General features: G+C 36.2%; 1 protein-coding gene across 3 annotated transcripts in view; it reads left to right on the top strand.

Moving 5' to 3' along the window:
- Positions 1-19170, top strand: part of CGNL1 (cingulin like 1) — a 52247-nt gene that overhangs the window by 17278 nt on the left and 15799 nt on the right. For all 3 annotated transcript variants that reach the window (XM_065733763.1, XM_065733762.1, XM_065733764.1), the window contains exons 6-10: positions 664-812; positions 1378-1513; positions 4239-4451; positions 16995-17201; positions 17494-17598. In XM_065733763.1, coding sequence (XP_065589835.1) covers positions 664-812; positions 1378-1513; positions 4239-4451; positions 16995-17201; positions 17494-17598 — 810 coding nt within the window. The remainder of the gene's footprint in view (positions 1-663; positions 813-1377; positions 1514-4238; positions 4452-16994; positions 17202-17493; positions 17599-19170) is intronic.

Genomic DNA, 19170 nt, shown 5'->3' with positions numbered 1-19170 from the left:
TTAACACTCCTCTGTGAGTGGCTGAAATGTGTGTAGATATATCAGATAATTGGAACTGTTTTGCTTCATATTGTTTTCATTTAAATGCAACTATGCATTTCAGAAGAGTTTTTTAAAAAATAGTTTATTGTAACAGCTATTTTCTTTAAGAAATTTCTTCCTTCTTAGTACTTGAGAATGAATTTATAGCCATGGATATGAATATTAGGCAGATGTACATAAAAATTTCCTAGATATCTGTGGAGGCAGATATTAATCTGCAGGCTGCTGTGATTCCTTTATGGAATGGGAGACAAACTATATTACCCAGGTGCTATTTATTAATTACAGTGTTACTTCAGTGCTGAATCCTAAGTACTTAAATACAGCCATGCTCTGAAGACATGGAAGGATAGACTGGCTTCTTAAAGTTTGCATTTTAAGTTGGTAAGAAGAATCAAAATACTTGGAACTGATGAGGAGGAAACTTCACTTTTCACATATCTCATAAAGATTGGAAGGCTGTGTTTTAAATAAAAATTCCAAGATTTTAATATTCATAACAATAAATACTTCTAGAAATTACAAAGATCAAAGCCTTGAAATGACTCCTTTCATACAATAAAATATGCGTATTTATGCTTAGTCTATTTTCTTCCTTAACTTTTGATGTACAAAACTTAGAATCAGCAAAATTGCAAAGAAGAGAGAGATGCTACACGAGCAAGCCTGAAAGACCTTCAGCTCCGACTTGATGAAAGTATAAGTGAAAAAGATGACTTAAAGAAGAAGCTGGAAGAAAATGAGAAGGAACTCAGGCAAAACCTAGAGGAGTGAGTTCATTCTAGAAAAAAAGTTCATTGGAATTTGTAACTTAAATATTTTAGATTAGTAGATTAAATATTAAATATTTTAGATTAGTAGATTTTAGATTATTTTAGATTTAGTACCTGTGCCTTCAGAGTTTATTAACCAAATCAGACATTGACATATGTTACAGTACGAAATGTTTCTATGGTTTAAAAATTAAATGATTTCAGAATAACTTGAAGGAAAAGAAGGAATGCTGATTTATAATCCTTTCCTTAGTACAAATCGCTTTTAATATTTTGTAGTCATAATTCAAATCTTTAAAATACAGGAACATTTGTTTACTTTAGTCAAGAATATTGTACCAAGTTTAGAATACAATTTAACTTTCCACTTAAATATCTATTTAAAAGAGTTCCCATTTCTTCCTCTCTGATGTTTTTTCTGCCTCAGATCCTGTTCCCTTGTGTGGGACATGGGAGTAAATAAGTGTATTATTACTATTATCATTATTTACTACTTGAAAGAACAAAATAGTATTTCTATAATTAAAAGAAAAAAAAATCCCCTCTGATTTTTCCTGATGAGGCTTTTTCAAGTGAAGATGGAGCAGGAAAAACACCAGACTGAGATCAGAGACCTTCAAGACCAGCTCTCTGAGATGCATGATGAACTGGATAATGCAAAACACACTGATGAACGGGAAAAAGAGGTTCTGATTGAGGTGAGTTGTAAAGTAATAGAAGGGGGATAAAGATGTCAAAATAATTGTATAAAAAGTAGAAACCAAGAAATAGTAGAAGAAAAACATGTGTTAGCTTATCTATGTATCATTCAATTCTGTTGGCCATTGTTCATCTACAGAGAACTTGCCAAGATTTGCAGGCAGAAAGTTAGAAATGCAAAAGCCCAGCTCGAACTTAGACTGGCTACTGCAGTAAAGGAGAACAGGAAGTCCTTTTATAAATATATTAACAGCAAGAGAAGAACTAAGGAGAATTTCTCTCCTTTACTTGATGAGGCAGGGAATGTAACCACAGAGGATAAGGAAAAGGCTGAGGTTCTCAATGCCTTCTTCATATCTGTCTTTAGTAGACAGAGCAGTTATCCACAGGGTACTTGCCCTGACCTGGAAGTCCAGGACGGAGCGCATAATGCACCCCCTGTGATCCAAGCAGAGACGGTCAGAGACCTGCTCCTCCATCTGAACTGCCACAAGTCAATGGGACCAGATGGGATTCACCCAAGGGTGCTGAGGGAGCTGGCAGAGGTGATTGCCAAGCTGCTTTCTACCATCTATCAGCATTCCTGGTTATCTGGAGAGGTCCCACAAGATTGGAGGCTTGCCGATGTGACTCCCATCTACAAGAAAAGGTCGTAAGGAAGACCCAGGGAACTACAGGCCTGTCAGCCTGACCTCGGTATCAGGGAAAGTTATGGAGCAGATGATCTTGAAGGAGATCACACGACACGTCCATGGCAACCAGGGGATCAGACCCAGCCAGCATGGGTTCACAAAGGGCAGGTCATGCTTGTCCAACCTCATCTCCTTCTATGACTGGGTGACCAGACAGGTAGATGAGGGAAAGGCTGTTGATGTAGTCTACCTGGACCTCAGCAAGGCCTTCGACACGGTCTCCCACAGTATTCTCCTGGGGAAACCGGCAGCCCGTGGTGTGGACAGGTTTACTCTTCTCTGAGTGAAGAGCTGGCTAGAGGGCCATGCCCAGCGGGTAGTGGTTAATGGAGTTAAGTCCAGCTGGCGTCCTGTTACGAGTGGTGTTCCCCAAGGGTCGGTATTGGGGCCCATCTTGTTTAATATCTTTATTGATGACCTAGACAAGGGAATTGAGTGTACCCTCATTAAGTTTGCAGATGACACCAAGTTGGGAGGATGTGTCAATCTGCCTGAGGGTAGGGAGGCCCTTCAGAGGGATCTGGATAGGCTGAATAGCTGGGCTGAGCTCAATGGGATGAGGTTCAATAAGACTAAGTGCCGGGTCCTGCACTTTGACCACAGTAACCCCATGCAATGCTATAGGCTTGGGGCAGAATGGCTTGAAGAATGTAGAGAGGAAAAGGACCTGGGGGTGTTGGTTGATGCTCGGCTTAACATGAGCCGGCAGTGTGCCCAGGTGGCCAAGAAGGCCAACGGCATCCTGGCCTGTATTAGAAATAGTGTAGCCAGCAGGAGCAGGGAGGTGATCATCCCCCTGTACTCAGCTCTGGTACGGCCGCACCTCGAGTACTGTGTTCAGTTTTGGGCCCCTCACTACAAGAAGGACATTGAGGCCCTGGAGCGTGTTCAGAGAAGGGCAACAAAACTGGTGAGGGGTCTGGGGCACAAGTCTTATGAGGAGTGGCTGAGGGAGCTGGGATTGTTTAGTCTGGAGAAGAGGAGGCTCAGAGGAGTCCTTATTGCACTCTACCACTTCCTGAAGGGGGGTTGGGGTGAGGAGGGGGTGGGCCTCTTCTCCCTGATAAGTAATGACAGGACAAGAGGGAATGGCCACAAGTTGCGCCGGGGAAGATTTAGATTAGATTTGAGGAAACATTTTTTCTCTGAAAGAGTGGTCAGGCACTGGAATGGCCTGCCTAGGGAGGTGGTTGAGGCACCATCCCTAGTGCTGTTCAAGAAGCGTTTAGATGAGGTGCTAAGGGATTTGATTTAGTAGTTCAGTGGGTAGGGATGGTGTTAGGAGGATGGTTGGACTAGATGATCTTGTAGGTCCTTTCCAACCTAATGTACCTATGAACCTATAAGAAACTTAAGCTAGTGCCTTACCTGATAGTCACCTGGAAGTTTGAGCTGAGTCTAGTAGACCAGAGTTGAAAACTGTCTACAAAAGATTCACTGACCATATGCTTCCTTCCCAGCAATTTGAGAAGGGGAAGTTACTTCTAGGGAGAGCACTGGGGAAGGGAGTAAAAGGGTATAGAGACATAGCTTTGGTGTAGAGACATAGCTTTGTTAGGGAAGCAACACTTCTTGAAGTTAAACTGTTTTTTCCATCATAAGACTCAGCAACAACTTACCATTGCATTCACTTATCTTGCAGTGTAGGAAACAAAGATCTTTGCTTTTATCGACCTCTTTGAAACTGAAGGTTGGACTGAGGGAGTTGTTAAAATGAAGCCTTATTTTGTCTCCTACTTTATTTGCATCCAGTATAACATGTAACTGCCAAAATCTTTTTGTGGCTCTGTAACATCAGAATTATTGACCTCTCTTATATAAAATCAATTGCAGTTCTAATCAATTCTAATAATTCTGGATTTTAGTAGGTTTTTAGCATTCTGTAAAAATTGCAAACAGTATGTTGGTCATAAGAAACAAAATTGGCCCTGGGGAGCTCATTCTTAATTGGCCTCTCTGAAACACAAATAGAACAGGCACTGAAGCAATCTGTGATACAACTGTGTTTAATTTTGATTTTAATGTTCTTTAGGAGCTAATGCAAATGAAGCAGGATCTGCAAGAAATATTAATAGCAAAAGATCAACAGGAAGAAATTTTGAGAAAGAGAGAGCGGGAGCTTACAGCTTTAAAAGGAGCACTAAAAGAAGAGGTGTCTAGCCATGACATGGAGATGGATAAACTCAAAGAGCAACATGATAAAGAATTGCTAAATCTACAGCAGAGCTTGGAGAAAGCAACAGAGGTGATATATATATCAATTTTAACTTATTCAACAACTTATATGATATATAATTAATTATATAATTATAATTAATCTTTACAGGGGAAAAAATATCACAGATGTCTCATACTAGAAGCTTTCAGATTCTAACTTTTAGCAAAATAAATAGATAAAATTTGGGCTTGGAGATTCTTAGCTCCTGATAATGAGCTTCATTCAACACTTAATCAATGTTTTGATTCTTTTTTGCTGCTAAAGTTATGGCCTTTTCTTCAAACAGCTTTTGACTGTGCTTCTTTTTGCTTCATTGCAAACTTTGAGAGAGAATGGATGAGGTAGTACGGAGGACTTCTTGCTTGCTTGTCTTGAGTTCAGTGGCATCACTGAATCCTGGAGCATACTCTGAAGAGCACCAGTGTGCCTCGCTCAGATTATAGTTTGGCTATTAATGCAGTTCTTTGCAGTTTGTTGCTGTCCCCTGTTCCTTCCATCAGCACCTTGTGTCACATTCTATGCCCTAGTTACATTGTCCCATCCAGTCTGTTGAACATCTTACTAGTGTTTTTTTTTGTTTTGTTTATTGAGCTAATCTTGTTTACTGGGCGGGCAAAAGTGTACGAGCACAAGGAGGGCAGCAGATAGTGGGTGTCTGAATCTAGTAAGGAAGGAAATGATAATGAAGGAGTTCTCCTCCAACTTCATCCAGGGAGTCAGTCCTTCTGAGGAGTAGAAACAGGGAAAACAGGAAACAGTTTCCAGGTGCTTATTTGTTACTGTTTCTCAAAATCAGTTCTTTATGAAGTTATTTGTACAGAGACAGTAGTTGGGAACTTCCTGAGCTGTTTTATGTAAGGGAACAGTTCTTATGAAACTTTGAGTACTATTTTTTCAGTGCCAATTATTTAACTTTTCTGTATTCCCTTTAATTTTATGTCAGATAATTGAGAAAATTTCTAAAAGAAAGCAGTGCTTGACAAATGTGTAAATCAAAATTGTATGCCTAGTTTTATGCTTAGAAATATGCCAATTAGTACCTCTTCCCCCACACTTCAGTAGTGTTAAAGGAATTGCAGTTAATCCTCCTAGTCATGACTGCAAACATGATGTAAAACTGAACTAGAATTAAGCTTGAAAGAAGTCTGCAATGCTTTGTGTCCTTTATGAGCAAAATAGGATCTCAAGTGGAAGATACTGGACAGATGCTGCATTCAGAAGAATTCAGGTGATGAGTATTCTCTAAAAGGGTAGTTTTCAGATATGCAGTTTTCTTCAACAGTATTTGCAGTGGTTTGTTTACACAGCCTAGAACTTCTGCTTGAGATTGATTGACTGTTTAAGTATCTTGTTTCTTGTTGTTTACTTAATTATGAAGATATTTGACTCAAATAAGCTGCTTGAATCAAATTTATTTTTTTCCTTTGAAAGAAAACTAGAACATTTAAATTAACATTTTTTGTTATACAGTAATTGTAGTGACAGCTTAACCTCAATGAACTGTCTCTCAAAGTTACTGCATGGTAATTTACTGTATTTCAATTAGGGAACTGTAATTATGACTGACAAGAAATGAAAGAGTAGTCTGTTTCGCATAACAATACGATAGTCTGGGAAACAGCTCTATGACTGGTTTGCTGTGGCTTAAGTAGTTATAAATAGCTTTTTATTTATTTATTTTTTAAACTTGCATGGTATACTCTATCCATAAGGTGTTCAAAAGTTTAATTTGTTCATGTTGATCTAAGAGCAAGTTTTGCTCTTCTTGTTCTACTTCAGGTGATGTTTCTCTGTTCTAAGAGAAGCTTATGTAATGCTTAACTGGAAGATTTTAGTATCCTTATTGATTTTTGAAATCCAGAGCTTTCTCTGTGCCCACTGCCTGAGATTATTTGTTTGTGTTTGATAAATTACCTATCAGGAAAATATAGCTGATCTCCACAAGGAGTTGAATCACTGATCTGCTTTGATCTTACATGAGATGTTAATCTTTGGTTTTATAATCAGTCTGAGATACTCAGCTGTGTGTGTGAAAGTCATGGTTTATATAATTGAATCTGTTTGACTTTTTAAGTTCTTTTTGCATCATTACAAGATGGAAAGATGCATACTGGCTGGTGAGATGCAAGAAGTTTACATCAGAGGTAGTAGAAAGGGACACTTGATGAGGAAAACTAGGGTATAAATGGTGTAAAAATGTTTCTCATGCAGGAAATAATTATACTGATATTTCACAGATGGGAGTAATTTGTAGTCTATATGTACCAGGTTGCTAAATCTTATGCTACTTCTTTATTACCCAGATAAGTACTCTGAATAAAGTTGTTTTGTGTTAGGCCCCAAATGAAGTATTTGCTGGGAGAAAGGAAGTCCTTTTTGTGCCAGTGTTAAATCAACTGAATTTTCCAGCTACTTCAGGTAGATGCACAGCACAGTTACCCTGTGTTGTTAAAACCCTATGTGGATCTGTTTTAAATCATACTAGAAACACAGACTGGGCGAATGAGAAGGGGAGGATGTTTGTCATGTGCTGTGCCGTCTCATCATTACTATATGGTGGCACTTTTGTTTGTTTGCTTTTTGATAAAGATTGTTATATAAAACCACAGATCCTGAGCTCTTTATATTTTTTGCTCGAATTTCCATATGTAAATCATTTTTGTGTTAATGTATTTCAGTTATGGTGTTGAAATCGCTGTGACTGTTCTTAACATTGTTGCTTGTTAATTAAGACTGAGATCAGACTATTGCTATTTGGTAATTTTTATTTTTTATTTTTTTATCTCTTTAACGTACTTCTGTAAGATAACATACACCTTTTATTTAGTAAGAAATTAAAAAATAATGCCTTTCTAGTTAATGAGAGATGACTTTATCACTGCAAGTGCTAGAGAAGAAATGAATATGACTCCTCTCCTGATTTTAAAGTAATATGAAAGTTTATAATATTTAATCTTAACCTCTAACACAATGGGTCAGAACTGTACTATTTAACCTCAAGTACTCTGTCAGTAGATGAAGGGCCACTGTTTCCATAAATTTGGAAATAAATTTTGTAAGGTCATACAGCAGATAGAAAGTTGCAGCAAACTGTAATCAGTTCAGATACCACTGAAACTGTGCCAGCTCATGGAAGCACAGTTGCAAACTACACAGCAGTGCTGAATTTGAAAAGCAGAATGCACAGATGCATTAAATGCTCTAGAATGCTGTAGCCATCACATTACTACAGGGCTTATCTAAGCCTCATCTTGACTGATTTATTCAGGGTTTGTAATACTTCTGACTTCATCCACAGAGTAATAGAACAGATACTCAAACTCTAGAAGTTGATTCTTTTATCAACACATTTGAAGAATGCAATGAAGCTTGTGGTCATGTGAGCTCTGACTGACATGTATTTGGTGTGATTAAATGAAAGGAATTTTAGCAGGGCAAGTGATAGGAAGAATAAGAACCCATTTCTTTACCTTCTTCCCATCTTACAAACTAACTAAATAAATACATACAATTTTATAATTTTGACTATCAAATATGAGACAATACCAAAGAAATTTTGGAGTACTAGCTTTGTTGTAAACAAGAATTTTAGAAACATGCCAGTAAAGCACACTAAGGATGGATGTTTTTATACTCTATGTAGTGTCAAGAAAGCCTCTGTTCAAAGCTGTCCTGTAAAGCGTTCTTGGTTTTGGACTGCATCATGTCTAAATGTGGTAGGGGTAAAACCACATTTAAGTATAGTAGATATTTGATAGCATTGTGAACCCAACTCAGACTATTTCAGTCTTAGTTGAGGTTGGAAAGGGATGGAGTTGGATTATTGATTTCTTAATTTTAATGGGTTTAATTTGTTTTCTTCTTGAAAACTGATGAGACTCTGTGGGGTCAGATAGTGTTGTTTTTTTTAATGTTTAATTTTTTTTTAAATTAATACCATCAAGAGAATTTTTAATCCTTATCAGCACAAGGCAGTTTATGTATATTCAGGTGGTTTGCCCTCTGAAAGTGTATGTTGATGTATGTGTGTGAAGTGTTAAGACTGTACAGGTCTATTCAGTAGGGTACAATATAAACACTTAACTAGTTAATATTTTACTCTAGTTTTTGCAACAACTTCTGACCTTGAAAAAAAAAATGCTAATATGAGCCAGTGTGAGCGTGTTCTGATTCATAGCTAAGAGGATAATATGACATGGGTACAGCTATTTGTTGAGAGGTTAATGCTTTCCTGGCTCTGGATATTCTAACTACGTAAACGTTAGGTTGTGCTTATATTAGGTAATCTTGTTTAATATACTCTCTGTAAAAAGGGATTTCATTCTCAGTTTTACAATGTAGGCCTTTAAATCTTTCATTACATCTTATAAATCAAAACTGAAATAGTTTTGAAAACAGTATTAGGGATATGATTCCGTTTAGATTAGTGAAAATGGTCAGGCAAGAAGAAGAGGCTTGTCTTTAAACTGTCACAAGTGAATGATTTTTCACCAGTTAATAGAGTGGGTCTGACTGAAAAGGAGGCAAAAGCTGTCTGGCCCACTTGTAAGTTTATACATTTGCTTATTGAATAACCTTCTGAAGTATAGTTGAGGATTCAAGTTGTTTGCCGTGTACCTCAATGAGAGAGACACACTGAAACACACTGACCCTTTTAATATGTAACTAATGATAGCTAAATTCCAGAGGCAGAGCCATGTGTTAAAGTAGGCTAAGCCTCCTTCTAAAGAGAATGAATAAACATATAATCAGTGCAAGATAGAAAAGCAGTAAGTAAAGCTAGATAGATGATTTATTTTCTCACAGATTTTTTTTGTAGCCATAAAACGCCATTTTGCTTTTAAACAGGTTTCATACTCCTTTTGTAGAGGTATAAGATTTTATTATCCGGTGTTAATCTATCACTTATTTCAGGACTACTTGAAGGAATAATATCTGAAGTAAAAAAGAATAGCCTTACTATGAAAAATGCTGGAACTACAAACAGAAGTCAAGACCTTTTATTTGTATTCATAAGCTTTAAAAACTAGATAAGCATACCTGAATAATACTAATTTCAGAAGCTCTCTTTACTGCAGAGGTAGTAAGAATTACAATTAAAGGGCTGTCTCTGCGTTGCTTCTCACTTGTGCTTAGATCCTTTTACAAAATGTTTGTCCCCTTTCCTCAGATATAACCTTTTGGTTATGGTTGACAGGAAAGAACAAAGAAAGGGATTTAATGTCTGTCACTGCAACTCTGTCAGGATCAGCTGGGATATGGGTGAATCTGAATTCCTGACATGAATAAAACATAAATGATATAATGAATAACATAAGATGAATATGTTGTTGTGATGTCACATGAATAAAAACAATCACTTAGTTCAAGAAACTAAATAACTCATCCAACAGCAAACTGAGAAAATGGCCCATTAGATTTTAGAGTTATTTTTAGCAGTGTCTTCCTTGATACCTGAAGCATTTACTGCTAGGAACAAAGCAAAATTAACCACTTTTTTTTTTTTTTTTTTTTTTTTTTTTTTTTTTAACTTTTCCAGAAATTTTTGGATGATTTTGATGTAATTTACTTTGTTTTCACAGGGATGAATTTGGAAAGAGTACTTGAAAGTCTGTTGATCCCATCAGAAAAACTATTTGTGCTCTAGCTCATTTTGAATAGAGCTTTATTCTTTAGATTTGTACTTCAAGTGCGACAGTTAAAGAATGGACAGTTTTACTCAGCTAAACTTTATTCTGAATGAAAGTATAAATCTTGTTATGAATGAATTACACTTAATAATTTGAGACCAAATTTTAGTAAGCTGTGAACAAGATACTTCGCTTCCTCTCACTTTAGCTCCTGCTGCAATGTGTAAAAGTTTCTAAAGGTACAGTGCTGTACAGTCACTGCTGAAGGGAATTTTCAACAGTTGAAACACCAAAGTCAGCCAAAACCATTTTTTAATGAACAGTTATACAACCACTCTCATGTTTTTGCCAGTGATGAGGGTGTGGTAGAAAAGAAGGTGCGGAGCCAAAGAGCATTTTCTGCATTCCTATTAAAGAAGTCTTCTCCTCCACTCAGGTTTAAATAGTATACTTTATGTGAACCTCCAGAACTGTTTTTTTACATAATGGGTGATGGGAAGGATTTTATATCTTTAATACCTCTGATTCTTGAAATTTTTTCACAGTTTTTGCCCAAGTTGAATGTAGGAGAGTGTGTAGTTTGCTTCACTAAGATTGTTCTGACTTCTCTGTTGCAGAAATATATGTTTTAACTTTGTTTTGAGTAATTTCAATTGTTAAAGTATTTCTGGATGTGCATATAATTATATGCAGGAGGAAAGAAGACTTTTTTAGTGTTTTGCCTGAACTTAGTCTAATAAGGTACTGAATGGGAAGTGAGAGAACTGAATTCCTGATGGAGTTTTCTTACAGAGAGTAACTTCCTTAGGTCCAAAGCTGAAACTGAATATGACATACCTATGAACTCCAGCAACTGTGACTATATGGGCTCAGCAGAGTAGACCTAAGCCAGGTTAAGATTTACAAATCAGGTGTGCATAGAGAATCACATAGTACACATGCACATGCATTCTCTTGTTTTATTCTCATATGCTACAAATTAAAAGTAGCTTTGTACTCAATAAAATATTCCACTGTTGTATTTTATCAATATTTTCCAGACTTTGGTTTGTTCCTCAAATTAGTACATAGTGTTAAACGCTTGTTTATAAAATGGAATTAAATCAATTGTTTCACAGACTTAAATTCTTCTGCACATAGCTGCAAGTTTCATGTGTAACTTTATTCTTCATGTTAACTGTAGGAAAGTAGAAAGTAGAGTGGTTACTATCAAAAGAATCATTAGTGGCCTTGTTTCAGTTGAAATGCCTGGGTTAAAATAGTGTTGGCTATTATTTGTTTCTTGACATATTGCAAGATATTGCATGTGTGAGATGGCTAAGTGACTGTCACAAAGCAGAAGCTGCTTTATTTGTGGAGGAGTTGAATAAAAGTGTCTTCTTGCATGGGACCGTCAGATTTGGCAGGTTGCAAGCAGATTCTGTCTTACAGTAAGGCACAAGTTCTTATCTGTTTTGTTAAACTATTTTTATTAAACCTGTGCTGCACTTGTGTTGGAAGCTATCTTGTTATGTGTAGCTCTGCAAATCCCTTTGCTTTACTTCTGTTTTGGAGTGCCTACACAAAATGTGACAGGAAGTAAACGCATCTAGTGTATGAGCTCTTAATTTTTATTTTTTTTCAGTGACAGATTTTGTCCTTAGTACTGTATTTTACTGACATATGTTTTTCCCCTTTCTAGTTGTGGGTTGTGACTTACATTCACTGTTGTGATAACTGATTAAAGAAATGACCAATATCCACAATAACACAAATGTAGCGTATTGTCAAGCAGTCACAGAGATTTTGCACTGTAGTACATTGTAAAATCTATATCTACGTTTTTTGTTTTTTTTTTTTTTTCAGACAGTCTTCTGTTTTTCTTTGTTTTCAGTTTTTCTCTGAAGTTTGCTAACCCATTTCCAACTTCTTTTACCTAATACCAGTAGCTGAAGTACAATGATAAGGCTTGTTTGGCTTAAATCATGAATTTACGCATGATAAAACTACTGTTTGAGAAAGCAATAATAGAACAAGAAAATAGAATAAAATATATTAAAAATGAAGAGAGAAGACATGAGTGTGTCTGTAAGACTTGCAAGGAAGGGGTATGAAGGTGAAAGTGTTGTTCTGTCAGAAACAGAACCCATGTGAGTCTGGATACAAAACAGACTAGCTCTAGAAGGTACTGAAGGCCCTGAAAATCAGTGTGAGGGTACACAGATTGGAAGGAAAGACAAAGTGCAGGCAAGCAGAAGGAAAATGCTGTAGAGATCTTACCTTACTGAGGTGTAATTCTAATAGTAAGAAGTTTTATTAAAACATAATGCAAATATCAGCAAGTCGGAATAAGAAAAAACAATCATATTTTATATACACAGGGAGGAAACCGTATTGTTGGAATAGAGAAATGATCATTTTAATATCCACAGAATCCACTCCAGTACTTTTATGCCCCCCCCCCCCTTCTCTTTCGGTATGGCAAATATGCCTGAATATACTGTATTTCATTCCAGCTTTTGTCATCAGGAATCTTGTTTAGCCAGTTTTATCTGTTTTGTGCTCTGTACATGTTTACATAATCTCATTTCAGCTCTCCGAAGAGGGTTATCCACAGTTCAGTGAATTAAAGATCATGTTATGTTAACAGCATGTTTGTTAATGTTTCATATTCAACTTAAACGAGTGCTTTCTGAACTTTACCCAGTTCTTTTACCACGAGTTTAACTTGTATAAACTTACTTAAAATGATTGTAGAGCTTTACTGACATCCCTACATATTACATGTAACCATGTAAAGTCTTCATGCGTAGGTACCAACAGCAGTCATTAAGTGTAATTAATTACATTAAGTGTAATTAATTTTTATGGATCTTATATTAAGGACTGTTACAAATAATAAAGGATACGCATCTGCAGCTTAATCTGTATGTGTGGTTCTCCATCTCTTAGATTTCTGCTTCACAGTCACTAAACAGCGTTCTGTTAATCCTTTTGCTTTCATCCCTTTCACCATAACTTCACTATAACTCAGTATCTTTGCAAGCAGTTTTCAATTCCTTTTTTTGAATGTGTGAGTCAGTGACTTGAATTTTAAATGAAAACTGCACCTTTTTGCTCATGTAGAGAGAACCAAAGAGATTAGGATTACCACTGATAGTAATTTGGTGCTGTTTCCACTTTGGATTTTAGCCTGTAAAGTACAATTATTGCTACTGAAGATTTATTAACGTGTGTAGTAATGTCTCTGTAATTTCAGTACAAGGGTTCTCATATTGTGTACTGAGATTTCTAAAATATAATTTTATTTGGGGGAATTTTATGTAGAATATAGCAGACATCTTTCATGACAGAGTGGTAAATGGAATGTGTTCTCTACATGAGTAATATTCTATTTGTGTGGCCCTACCTGTGTACACTAGCTGTGTAGTAGAGTTCCTGAGTCATAGGATGCAGTAATCTCTCTGATACAGCAGTGTCCATATATGTTTTAAATGTTGCTGGCCTTAACGTTTTGTAAAAGTTAATTATATGGACGGAGAATTGTCTCTATGACCTTCCCCTGTGGTGGTGTCCCGAGATGGTCTGTCAAAACTGTATTGCAGTGCTCATTTCCTTTCTGTATCTGTTCTCGTGATACTCTGATGCTTTTCTGTTGTTTTTACCTTTCTTCCCAAGAGAAGGCCTGGAGATGACATAGAAGGTGGAGTGTGTAGGGTAAGACTAACTATGAAGAAAAGGAGAAGGGAAGAGATGCAGATTTTTTGGTAACTGAACTTTCTGAGGTGATGTGCTGCAGGACATGGCACATATTGCCAAAAACTATTTATAATTCAAAAGCGTAATTTGTAAGTGTGCTTTTAAGGAGCTCTGCACGCAACTCTCATTATATTGGAAATAAATTAAAACAGATGTTTTTTCCTATCTAGACCCAACTGTGTAATTTTGATCCTTTGGGGAAGTGATATACTGCATGTTCATTGTCTACTCAAAGAACATCTAAATTCTGTATATGTCTTTTGGCTTCATTTAAATTTCACTATCAAATTGAAGATAACTCAGATAGTTATTTTTTATTTATTTTTTAATCCTGAACTATATCCTGAAGGTGGTCTTTCATGCCTTATGTGTACAGTGGTGTAAAGTAAACTGTTAGGATAGATGCTATCATGTTGCTTTTCAGGACCTTAAGAAAAGATATTGAAAAATGGTTTGCCATAGAAATTGAATTGAGAAGGAAATTTCTCTGTCTCTGCCCAGAAGTTACATAAGGAAAATGTCCACTGTTCAACTGTGATACTGTAAAGCTCCCTGCACATGCTGAGAGATTTCTGATATTTTGAAGAAATATGCATGTGTATTTATTTATTTATTGCTGATATCTTTTGAGACATATCACAAATGCAATATAATTTTGTACTGTACTTATCAGAGATTTTTTTTTAATTAATTCCTTTCGAAGTGTAATGATTATAACTCAAAGGTCATTAAAGACCTTAGAGATCTGCTGATTAAGTACTGGTCACACAGGTAGCTTTGATGAACTACATTGTGAAAAAGGAGAAATAATATCAGTTTAGTTAAGTTTTAGTAGATATCTTAAGATGCATACAGCAAAAGACATTGGGAATGGATCTCTAGATACTACAGCTTCATTGTAGGCTGAACCTAATTTTGAACCTATTATTTAAAAAATAAATGAATAGAAGTATGTGTATTCGAGGAGGTTGTTCAGAGTGGACTAAAGAATGGTTGGTAGGAATGGCATCTTTTAGGTATAGCATAGGTTTGCTGTAGTCCTCTCCTGCTGCAATGCCCTGTGTAGGCGTCTGGATGAAACAGAACAGACAAATCAACATTCCTTTCCCTGAACTCCCCAGCATGCCTCAGCTGCTTTCACTCAGCTCCAGAAAGGGGAAATCAGACAAAAAGGAGCCACTAGTAGAGTGCTTGCTAATTAGTAAAACTTTGTTGTATGCAAACAGCAAAAATTAAAGGAATATATAAATGCTATTGAAAATTGTGTAAGAACTTAAAGCATCAATAGAGATTTATTTCAGGGCTTTTTAACTTCTTGTATACATAGAAGAACAAGGTGTTTTTTTGTTTTGGGTTTTTTTTCAGTATTTTCAAAAGATCAGGATTTCTCAGCCTGCATATGCTGCCTGCAAGTTCATTGACCCTGTAGACAGTCTTGAGTGTTTTCTGAGTTACTGCTTTATGAAAATAATTTGCATGTTTTTAAAGCTGCTCCTCACTAGAAAGAAGTCTAGTCAGGGCACACTTTATAAATGCCCTTTTACATTACTTTACTTATCCATTTGGGGTGGGGGAAGGAGAGAATGAGGAAATACAATAAAATATAACTCAGGAGAGAATTACAATTTTTTTTTCATAGAATGTAGCAAAACAGCTTCTTGCTGAACTACTGTGAAGGATATGTTTTCGTTCACATAAACATGATTTCACGTGCAAAAATAACGTGCCTCAGCAATTAATGTGCAATTACCTGTAGCCACCAGATAACAGAGACCAAAGATGCAAACGGATTCTTAATGTAGCAGGCAGTGGACCTGTACATGAGAACCAGATCTTTGTTCAGAGTATTGCTTTATATCAGGAACACTCAGACAAGAACCACAAATTGTAACTTAGCTTTTAATTTTTGAAAGGATTGTGACTGACAAATCAATAAAGGCCAGAAATTAAACACTTTCAAGTGCTTCATATCGCAGAATTAGATGCTTACAAGAACACACCTGCTCTGTGTACTAACATAACTCACGCTTCCTCTAGTGGTTTCCTCAACAGTAACAAACAAAATGCATGACCTTTTCCATGGTAGTGTATGTTTTAGGGGAAGGTAAGTGGTGAAACTAAGGTGATAATTATCTCTAAGAAGTTGCATGCTGCAATCAGCTGCTGTACCAAAAAATCTGTCACCACATGTGATAAACTGTGATGAGTAGTTTATTGTAATTTTGTCTTGGTTCTGTATATTGTTTTCTGTTTCTGAAAAAATACACATCATATATTTTTGAATTCAAGCTGAACTCTAGCTGAACACCTTCTGTCCTGAGACAGTCACTGAAAATCAAGCAGAACTTGTATTAAATAAACACAGCCACAAGTGTGGGTTTTATGATATGCAGATAAAGCCGCACCAACACCACTGTAAGGCATTTCTAGTCTGCTGGTTGCTCCTGCCTGCTCACTGTCTGCCCTGCTATGCTGGTGTCAGCTGTTGTGGAACCATGTTTTTAAGTAAACTGGGACCTTTTTTCCTGGAACAAACAATTCTACCTGCTGCTGTGCCCCTTTTATTTTAATCAAGACTATGTATATATGATATGTAATGTTTTATGCATAATACATATGATATGAACTCTTAAAGTTATTTTTGTTTCCTAAATTGATTCCCTCTGCAGCCCCATAAATAGTTACATGCATGTAGAGTGCTGAACATTATTTCCTGAAAAGGGCAATGGGACAAGACTGCCTAAATTTTGTTTGCAGTGAAGGACACTTCTCATCAATCTGTTATTTCTTATATGTCCATAATGTTCTGGATATCTCTTAGGGCTTTTTTTTTTCCTTCAACTTGTGACTATTGAACAATGGGATGTGATAATGAAAATCATTTAGGGTAAATTGAATTAAAGTAAATGGCAGTAAAGGAAAAATATGTGATGGTAGGCATGAGTCTGTGAAATACTGTTACTTTAGCATGCAGCAGCGGCAGAGGAAAAACCAAATCTTACTTGTGTGTTCTCACATGGTAATTTTGAAAAATAAAAATACATTTTTGTAATACATACAGATTTTAATTTCAATTATTTGGTGATGTTTTAATGTTATATAACTACGTTTGCTGTGCTGTCATGTGAAACTTCTGTTGGAAAATAGCAGGAAGTATTTTTCCTTTTTGAAAAACATTGTGGGGCTTGTTTGTTTTTGCTAGAATGCTGCTGTTCTTGCCAGTGAAAGAGATGCTGTGGAAGAGGTACGAAATAGTATAGAAGATCAGGTAAAAAAGCTGACTGAGGTAAACACACTGTTGAAGAGAACAGTTGATGAACTGGAAACAAAAAATGAAGAGTTGCACAAACAATTCGATAATATGAAAGGAGAGGAAAACTCGATGAAGGAAAAAATAAAAAAATATGAGGTAAGGTAGCAAAGCAAGCCACTAAAGAAGTCTCTTTTTAATTTGAAGTATACACTTTATAAGAACAAAAACTGACAAATAAGGATGAATATGCCTTATAACTTAGTTTGCCTGTGAGAGTTATCGTGTAGAGCAGTGGAAATGACAGAGGTATAAGAAAGTCAGCAAATGTTGCTAAATATTTGCAGTTTTGTATGCACTTCTTAAGGAATACTGTTTCTTTTTGGGTCTTCAGATGTCAAAGTGGAGGGTGTGCCTCTATTTCTGAATATATCAAATCATATAATTGCAGGATGAAAATCAGCAATTAGAAGAAGCTTTGAAATATGCTGAAAAAGAGGCAAAGGAATTGATGGCATTAAAAACATCTTTGGAAAAGAAACTAGAAAATATGCAGGTAAGAAAAAGATCAATTAGGAGTATTTAAATTTTAGTATCATCTAATCAAATTTACATTCTCTTAATAGATTTTTTTTTTCCCCTAGCAAAATTTCAGGGAGAAAAATTGCAAACTATCAAGATCTTGCAGATCTTTTTTTATTGTTTTGAGCGATCATTCAATGCTGGTTGCATGTAGATATTTACAGGTTTTAACAGTATATGGAAGAAGTAAGATGTGTTCTGTGAAATGGCATTTTTAAGCTGGTGTTCCTTGTGATTACATTATGAATTGGGATCATGTTTCATCTATTTTTTTTGTTTTGTTTTAAGAGTTGTTATCTGTTTTACTTCACTGATTCTCCAGATTTGCTTGTATGTATTACTGACAGGCTGCACAATCACAGTAACCAGCTCATTGCTCACCATTAGCTTGCGTTAGCACTTTTCTCTTAGAACTCACTTCTGTTGGGGTCTGACTGATAGAAGTCACACTGTGTGAACCAAAGCACCATAAACAACTCCTGCATGAAAAAAAGGATTATTTTCTGTCAACTTATCCTCCTGGGCATCATAGTAAAGAGTGCTTCCTAAGGTTGGGTCTCCAATTTAATGACAGTTAGGAGAGCTGATATAAAAGTCTGTTTTGTCATTTACTTAACCATTTATGTCTTATTTCTGGCATAACAGGTTTAATGCTCTGTTTCTGATTCCATACTATCCTTTTTATTTAGAATAATTTTGCCTTTCTTTCTGTCTTTCCTTGTTTTCATGAGCAGGGTTCTGAAGTAGGCTGTTTTGGCCTTGCATTACCTTTGACAATTCAGGCAACAAACTGCCACACTAATAATACTCATTACTGTGGAAAGTTTGTTCCTGACTGGCCTGTCTTCTTTTTTCACATTATGCAAATTATTTTTAATGGTAGACTACCATAACAGAGACAATTAAAAGATGAATGGAATTGTAATAAGGACTGCAAACGTAGCTGAAGCATTCATCCTCCATCCCAAATTTCTACTCAGAAAAGTTACAGCTGAAATATGCTTAACTACTGTAGTCAATTGGTTTTAATGCTTTTTTTCCTTAATGAACCTCAGTATACACTGCAGTTTTCTTTGTGGTAGACAGATAGTAATTTTTTAGTGTTGTATTTTCTGTGTTAGAACATCAGTTTAGGGTAGCCTCCTCTATGTAGTCCACTGTTTCAGGAAGTAAAATACATCTTAAACTCTCTGATATGTTGGGAAAATGTAGCACTGATAACTCTGAACTAGAGAGACAGCCAGGTTAGCACTGATATAAAATTACGTTTTCTGTGTGCTACAAATACAAAAACTTCCTGCTGGCGCATTATTCTACCACAGTATGTTTCACTCGTCTGTGTGAACCCAGTTTGTTTCTCAAGGACGTGTAAACGAACAGTAAAGGTAGATGATCTGTGAAACGCTGCTGGAGGGAGGCACATGAGGTTTTTATAGCTTGCTCAAATATGGCATGTTAGCAGGGTCCTAGGAATTCAGCAGCTTTTATAACTGGAATGCTGAAGTTCAATCTTTTAAAGGTTCTAAAAATCCTTTGGTGCCATCAC

The sequence above is a fragment of the Cyrtonyx montezumae genome, unplaced genomic scaffold, assembly GCF_038088225.1.
Source record: "Cyrtonyx montezumae isolate F1298 unplaced genomic scaffold, pur_monq_1.0 scaffold_17, whole genome shotgun sequence".
In the NCBI taxonomy this organism is placed as follows: domain Eukaryota; kingdom Metazoa; phylum Chordata; class Aves; order Galliformes; family Odontophoridae; genus Cyrtonyx; species Cyrtonyx montezumae.
The sequence above is the reverse complement of the archived record's forward strand: the minus strand, read 5'-3'. Positions and strand labels throughout refer to the sequence as shown.